An 8,407-nucleotide genomic window follows, 5' to 3' on the forward strand; every position below is an offset into this window, starting at 1 on the left:
CCCAAGGCTACATAACTTGCGAGGAGCATAACCTGGGTAAACATGGCTAGTTCCACACCAGGTAGAAGGAGAACTGAGCAGGGAAGCATCCTTTTATGTGGAGAAACATGGAGCCTAAGTGAAATTGAACTGTTGAGCTGCCTGCAGGTACTAGCAGCAGCTGGGGAGGCTGCAGGGTGATGAGATGGAATGCTCTGGTGGTCATCACACTGTCTAAAAGACAACTGTTTTGCAGCAGCTGGAACACCCCTCAGCACTTTATTTTAAAAGCCAAAAGTAGCACCTCATTTAAACCAGTGAGGCAAACCCCTTGGGTCTACCAGGACTCAGGGACCCAGTTATCCAGCCTCTGGGACCTGGGGCTCTAGTGGAGAGACTCACCAAATGGTGGGCCTTGTTCTCAAAAAATGATGCTTTGCTTTCAGCTGCTCCTTTAGGCAAACATTGCCAGACAATGTGCCAAACATGAGGCCACAGAGATGAACGCTCCTGCCCTCAGGAGCTCAGTCCAGTGCATTTCGCTCATTAGATCCCTGGAGGCAGTGTGTATGAATAAGCACCATGCATTATCATTACAAAATGGTCTGGGAAGCCTGTGGGCTGGGCATTGGATCACCACTGACACTGCCCTTGACCTAGTGCTCCACATGCTCAGTGAATCTGTTCCATAGTCACATTACTCATCCTCTTTCTGAGGGACCTATAAACTCCACATGTTTATATTTCTGATTCCAAGTTTTAAAAAATTCTATTCTCTGTCCATGATACCACAGGCCTCACTGGTCCTGTGAGTCCTCATTTTTTGGGATAGGAGTCTCCTGGTGCAATGCCAAGTGCTGTAAATGCCACTTCTGAATCAGAGCCAAAGCCCTGATAAAGTCTCAGCCCTGAGAAATGGTCAATTCTTGGACCAGATGCAGTCCTGCCCCAGGGTGACAAATGATACAACCTCACAAATGCTTCTCTGTTTCCACACAGATTTCAGGTCCTCTGCCAAGCACCACATGGTTTCCAAACCCCTGTCATTTCCAGCATTGTTCTTCCTAAGTAGGGTACCTCCATTAACTTGGTTCCACTAAACTGTGTGAAAGGTGATGTTATGTTCTTTGCTACTGCTACTGCTAATAATTAACATGTCTATTAATAGGAACATTAATAGAGTTAGAAAGTGGAGGAGGTTTAGAAAGCTTCTGTAACCTGTCATCAGGATACCATCATCATTCCCCTTGACCTTGACATATACGCCCCAGGATAAGAAGGGAAGGAATAACCAATAAAATCCTCTGGATTTTGACTGAACTTGGTTGGAATTTTTATAGCCAGTTTCTATTCCCCATGTGACGGGAGGAAAGATTGTAATACACCTAAGGCCAGTCAGCAACAGGCCACTTAAGTCTTGGTTTTTGTTTGTTTATGAACTGTAATTTGATTATTTTAAAGTGACTATACTGTGGTCTTTTTTTTTTTAAGTTTCTGATTTGCAATCTTCCCCCACCTATCCCTTTGGAATAAAGCTTTATGGAATATCTAGATTCCTGGAAGGAAGGGGAACTGCTCAAGGATTTCTGGCTATTCTTCATTTCTCCAAGGAACTGGACATCTCCTTGGGCAGCTCATCTCCAGCAGAGTGTCCAAGAAGCTCTGGGTGGAGAGAAGTGTTCTTGGATCTGAAGGACTTCTAAGTTTCATGTCCTTCCTCCAATGGAGAAGAGAAGAAATACTTTGGAGAGTAGGTTAAAGGTGAGGCTGAGGAATGAGCCCAGAGTCCTGGCTATGCTGTGTGGAGTGTGAGGAAGGAAGCGGGGATGGAAAGCAGAGCTTGATTTGTGTACATGGCAGATGGCCACCAATATGAGGTCTTTGAAACTTTAAATCAGCTATTTTAAATATGTTCAAAGGCCTAAAGGAAACCATGGCTACAGAACTATAGAAAAGTATGAGAACAATGTCTTGCCAGATAGAGAATATCAATAAAGAAATAGAAAGTATAAAAAGGAACCAAACAGAAATTCTGGAGTTTCAAGTACAATAATGAAAATAAAAAATTCACTAGAGGGTCCCAACAGCATATTTGAGTGGGCAGAAGAAAGAATCAGTGAACTTTAATATAGGGCAATTGAGATGATCCAGTTTGAGGAACTCAAAGAAAAAAGAATGAAGAAAAATGAACAGAGCCTCAGAAACCTGTGAGACACCATTAAGCACACCAACATATGCATCATAGGAGTCCTAGAAAGAAAAGAGAAAGGAGAAAAAAAAATTTCATAAAATAATGACCCAAAACTCCCCAAATTAATTGAAAATCATTAATCTACACATCCAAGAAGCTCAACCAACTCCATGAAGGATAAACTCAGAGATTCATAGCCAGACACACCAAAAGCAAACTGTTGAAAGACAAAGAAATCCAAAGCCAAAGCAGCAAGAAATAACTCAACACATACAAAAAAATCTCAATAAGATTAATAGTTGATTTCTCATCAGAAACCATGGAGGCCGCAAACAGTGGGATGGTATATTCAAACTACTGACAGGGAGGAAAAAATCGCTCTCAAGCAAAAGTTCTGTATCTGGAAAAATTATCCCTCAGTCATTTCCAGATAAACAAAACATAAAGTTTGTCCCTAACAGACCTGCCAGTATTTCTGTAACAGAAATACTATTGAAATTAAAGGACAGTGGGTAGTGAATTAAATAAACATGAGGAAATAAAGGGCACTGGTAAAAACAATTACATAATTAAATATAGAAGATGGTGTAAATGTATTTTTTTATTTAACTCATTTTTTTCTGTCTGATTTAAAAGACAACTGCATAAAAAATAACTAAGTTTACATTTATGGAAAAAATGTATAAAGATGTAATCTGTGACAATAACAACATAAGGGAGAGAATGAAACTATATAAAAGCAAAGATTTTGTACCATTGAAATTAAGTTGGTATTAATCAAAACTGGGTTGTTATAAATGAGATATTAATAGTAATCCCCAGGGCAACCACCAAGAAAAGAAGTTTTAAAAATAAAGTAAATGAAATAAAAAGAGAATTAAAATAGCACACTAGAAAATAACTATTCAACACAAAAGAAGGCAAGAATAAAGGAAAAGGACAAAAAAGACATTGAAATATAGAAAAGAAATAACAAAATGGCAGACATAAATCTTACTTTACTCATTATGTTAAATGTAAACAGATTAAACTTTCCAAATAGAAGGCAGAGATTGTAAGAACAGATTAAAAACATGAGCCACTCATTTTAGATTCAAAGAACAAATAGGTTGAAAGTAAAAGCATGGAAGAAATATACCATGGAAACAGCAACCAAAAAAGAACAAGTGGCTATACTAACGTCAGACAAATTAGACTTGACAAAAATTGTTACTAAAGACAAAAAAGGACACTTTATAATGACGAAGGGTCAATTCATCAAGAGGACATAAACAATTATAAACATATGTGACCCTGGAAATATAGGAAGCGAACTGAGTTATAAGTAGTATAGGAGAAGGCAGTTCTGCTCTAAATATTTGACACCCATGATCCATTATGGTGCTTAATAGTCTACCACTAGGGATTCATTCTTTTGGGTTGAAGTTTTGCCTCTCTTAGAGTTCTTTTTTTAAAGTATAAATATTGCCCTGAAGCCACCATTTGCACTAACACCTTAGCTAAAATCTCTTTAAGATCCTTTTGAGCAGTGTCTTCTAGTGACAAAGACAAAGGGTAGATCCATTTTTGATGGACTGTGTAGGTGTAGCTTCGAATGCGCCAGGGGAAAAGTAGGAAAGAGGGGAGTCCAAAACTGGGTGGAGATATTAGGAATAGAAAAAGAGTACTGGATGGGGAGAGGTGAGATAAAGGTAGGGTACCATAGAGGAACAGAAAAGACCCCAAAGAGACTGTGAATGAAAATAAATGCTAGACAAAGAACAAAGCAACTGGGACATTGGTTTGGTGCTGGAACTCATGGCTTGGCAATTCAGGGCCGAGGGCAGCAGCAGATCCCAGAAGAAGTACGAGGAGTCAGAATGGGAGCAAGTGAGGGGCCGGGGTGACGATGAGCATAGGTCATTCCCAGTTAAACGCCCAGGAGCTGGCACCAGATCTGAGCTACCACCTGAGTTCTGGAGAATCATGGCAGGGAGGGAGAGTGGCCTGTGGGCTGCAACAAGACCACAGGCACTGATAGGCTACAGACACTGACTGGAAAACCAAAAGGAGAGCAGGGCCACCAGGGAAAGCCAGATACAAGCTCATAAGCCCGGCAAATTGGCTGGGCAATCAGGCACTCAAACAAGGTGGTATTTGTGGGATTGTCCAGTTATGGGTAGACACTTGTTGTTAGTTGGTGCTAAATTTGAAACTAAAGCAAGGCAAGTGGTCTGGACAGCAACTCGATGTTGACAGTAATAGTCCCTACTTGTTAGCACCTATTACATTCTGAGCATTGTGCCAAGTACTTCACATACGTTGCCTCATTTAAAACTTAAAATATCCCTGTGAGGTTGCCATTGAAACTTCCAGTCTACAGATGCACATGAAACCTGGTGAAGTGACTTGCTCAAGATCATTACAGCAATGTAAATGGAATGAAGCCAGAAGGTTTTCCTGATAGCAATGCTGGCTCTGGGGTAGGACAGCAGCCACTGGGGTGGCTTTGATCACCATGGTGGCTTGAAAGGAATGGGAGAGAAAGGGAGGCTGAGACCTGGAGACACAGAGCTTCTTAGAGTCTCTCTGAAGTCCCCATGCTCCATACTTTTGTCAAGTGGTGTTGGAGAAGGGAGCAGCAGAGGCCCAGAGACTCTTCCTTCCCCCTTTCTCTGCCAGGACCTTTGAAGATTTGTGGGGATTTATCCCACATGCTGGAAGGCACCAGAGTCACCCCACCCTGCTTTAAATCCTGAATGCACTTTTCCTAAACGGTAAAAGGCAGCCCAAGCCATGGATTAGGTTCTTGGGATAAAGGCATCTGTGGGCTTGGAGAACCCCAGGGATAGCCTGTTTGCCCCATAAATCAAATTGCCATATCTGTTTGGTCAGAAGCAAGAGAGCTGCTTTCTTTTCTCCTTGGCTATCTCTACCTTCTACCCACCCTCTACATACACACAACATACATTCACACAGTGAACACACACATACAGATGCACACACACATTACACACAGATAAGACAGAGCCTCTTCTGGGTGACCCCTCCCCCTGCATCCCACTAATGAAACCCACTAGTGCCATCTCTTAGGGAAAGGAGTTTCCTGTGAGTTCCCATCAAACTTGGACTCGAGGCCAGGGACAGCCTAAATGAGAGGTAAGCACTCTGAGAGGTAAAAGCCTGAAGCATCAAATAGCCCACACTTCCATTTTACTGATAAGATGGGGCCCCAGGGAGGGAGCTGGTTTGCCCAAGATCATTGGGCACCTCCTGGTGCTCAGTGCTGGATTTCGTTCCACACCCTTTCAAGGGCCTTCTAGTGTCTACAACGGCTGGATGAGAGACAAAGAGGAATCTGCCAAAAGGAGGTTGGTACCTGCATGGTGACCCATGGGGCTCTGATCCTTTTGGGAGTCTGGAGAAGAGGCTGTAGGGAACAGCCATGGGAACTCTGGCCTCTCCCCAACCTGGTTGACTGTGTGTAGTTTTCTTAGGTCACCGTCTTGAATGCCTGTGAACAGCTTCTGCCCCCTCCCTTCACTGCCTACTTTCCTGTAGGGGCCTGGTATACAGCCACAGAATGGTAACTGGCGGTGATCTTTATGGTCTTTTTATCCAACGTCCCACCCAGGGCAAGAGTGCCCTCACCAGCCCCACTGACAGCCATCTAGTGATGCTGGAGCACTGCCAAGGGCTGGGGACTCGCAACTGCCCAGCTGAAGGAACCACCATGGGATGGGGGTGGGGGGACACAGATCCTTGCCCTTAATCTGAGTGCCCTTTGCTGGTGCAGTGATAGGGGTACTGAGGCTGGCAGCCACACTCTGTTCACTTCACAAACACTAGCAAAACAACACCATCAGAACCACACTATTTTTTAATACAGTCTTCTGGAAAAAAATAAAATAAAATGAAGTCAGTAACTATGGACCTGTGTTGGGTCTCACTGCCGGCATGTCAATCTACCCCGTTAATCATCATGTGCGATTTTTCGAAGAGCTATTTTGAGAAACATTTAGAAAATGGCTTTTACATAACTATATATACCTCATTTATACCCTCCAGAAATGGTTGCTCTGTTTAGCAGCAGATGGGTTTATTCCCCCTAGTTTTCTTTTCATCTCTCAAAGTTAAGTGGGAAGTAAGCCCACTCCCTAACCCTAGGCATATACTTATCACCCCCAGTCCACCTTGGAGTCCTGGCTGCTGGTGGGCGGTGGAGAGGAAAGGCTGTGGGTTCTTTGTAAGGCACCATTCTGGAGAACCCATGGGAGCAAATACCGTGGGCCAGGGGCAGCTGAGAGAGCCTGGGCCCTGAAGTCTGGAAAGGAGCCCAGGAGATAGGGTGTGGGGAATATGATGAGGGTGCCCTGGTCTGCTTCCCTCAACATCACAAGAACATCTTGACGTCTATGAAGCATATGCCAAGCGTGTCCCATTGGTGTAAAGAGAACAGGAACCAAAGCCAGACCAACCACCCTGGCAATGCCCAAGTGCTGTATCTGTGGCCTGCAGGCAGCAGCAAGTCAGCGCTGCACAGTTGCCATGGCAACTGCAGTGCTGAAGCTCCTAAAGGCAAAGGGAGGGGAGAAGGGAGGTGGAGAAGGCACTTGGGCAGCTTTTCTAGAAAAGACCATCTGTTTCTTTCCCCCAAGCCAGGCTGGGTGGAGGGGGCGTGGAGGAGGGCAGGGAAGAAATGGGCATCTGGGGTCTAGAGAAAGAAGGGAGATAAAAGACTCCAAGATGCTCCAAGAGCAGCTTTCCTGACTAGTTGTGCTCCCCTTCCTTTCTGAGGAGGCAAGTCACTGATAAGGACAAAGGTCTAGGCAGGTCTTGGTGGAAGCATCTGTGAAGGAGCCGTGTGCAGGATACAGGGTAGGCCCTATGACCTTGGGCCTGGGTGGAGCAGTCCTGGAAGGCCACTTATCAGCCACAGCAAGGTTTCTTCTTGGCAGGTCGGTCAACCTGAATGGCATCCTCCCTCACTGTGTCTTCTTGCTTCTTGAGGATCCTGAGCGAGGGGAAGGTATAGTGTCAGCAGTGGAGGACTGCTAGGCCCTCAGGTCACAGGCCATTTGGGTAATAAGGAGGTACCCCAGCCTTACCAGAGCATCAGAAAGAGCATTCCAATCAGAGAGAGCATTCCAAGTCTTCCCTTGGGGAGTACAGGTACATGACTATAATTTATAAAGCCTGGATTTAGTTAATATGGAGGCTTCATCACATCTCCTCCAGGAAGCCTCCCCTGATCCTCCAGGTGGTATAAGTGCTCCTGATAGCACTCTAACTCTTCCTCTGTTATAACCCCATCACCCAGTATCACAATGCACTGCTCCTTATCTGGCTCCCTCAGCAAAGAAGGAGATGCTGAGGGCAGAGATTGTATCACAGTACACAATAGAAGCTCAGAAAATATATTTCTTGGTTATGAACTCTATGGAAGGGCTGTCCCATGTGGCCACAGCTCCAGATTAAACATAGGAAGTGAAGGACTAAAAATTAAAAATAGTGGTAAGCAGCAGTCCTCAAACATTTTGGCACCAGGGACCAGCGCTCCTATGAGAATCTAATACCTGATGATCTGAGGTGGAGCTGAGGCAGTGACGCTAGCTCTGGGGAGCAGCTGCAAATACACATGAAGCTTTGCTCAACTACTGCTCACCTCCTGCTATGCGACCCAGTTCCTAACAGGCCACAGACTGGTACTAGTCCACCATCTGGGGGTTGGGGACCCCTTGTGGTAAGGATCTTATCCCTGGTCTATATAGCCCACGTGCTTTCACCTTAAGAATCTCTTTTGATTGTTACAACAACCTGTGAGAGGGCAGGGAAGGTATGATTGATGTTCCTACATTAGGGGCAAAGCTCAGAGAGGAAGGGTGACTTGCTCTGGGAATCGGTGGCAGAGAAGCCTAGAACTTTCCTCAAGGCCTCCCATAACTCTATAACCTCTCTAATGCATAGAAGGAGTTGTTCTGGGTTTTTAAATTACTCAAATAAAAATATTTTTAGATGCTGAGTGAATGCTGAGCACAAAATGAGCACTATTAAGTATTTGTTCGATGGGTGAATGGATGGAATGAAATGAATGCCTAAATGAATGAATAAGCTAATGCCCAAGTGAGGCCCTATGTGGTTTTGTTTTCTTAATTTTGGTGTAGGCAGAGGCTGTGGAACCAGTCTTTCCATGAAAACAGTCTTTGAGAACCATTGCTTTGGGTGCCTCTGGTTCCAAATCACAGCTCCTCGGCCCCT

General features: G+C 44.4%; 1 protein-coding gene across 1 annotated transcript in view; it reads right to left on the reverse strand.

The window, feature by feature from the left end:
• Positions 1-1,410: 1,410 nt before the first annotated feature.
• Positions 1,411-8,407, reverse strand: part of LOC111744549 (ras-related protein Rab-44-like) — a gene marked incomplete at its 5' end in the record, with an annotated part of 28,468 nt that continues 21,471 nt past the window's right edge. The window contains one exon of the mRNA XM_023535189.1: positions 1,411-7,163. Within this exon, the coding sequence (XP_023390957.1) occupies positions 7,079-7,163 (85 nt within the window). The remainder of the gene's footprint in view (positions 7,164-8,407) is intronic.

This window comes from Pteropus vampyrus, unplaced genomic scaffold (assembly GCF_000151845.1).
Source record: "Pteropus vampyrus isolate Shadow unplaced genomic scaffold, Pvam_2.0 Scaffold137, whole genome shotgun sequence".
In the NCBI taxonomy this organism is placed as follows: domain Eukaryota; kingdom Metazoa; phylum Chordata; class Mammalia; order Chiroptera; family Pteropodidae; genus Pteropus; species Pteropus vampyrus.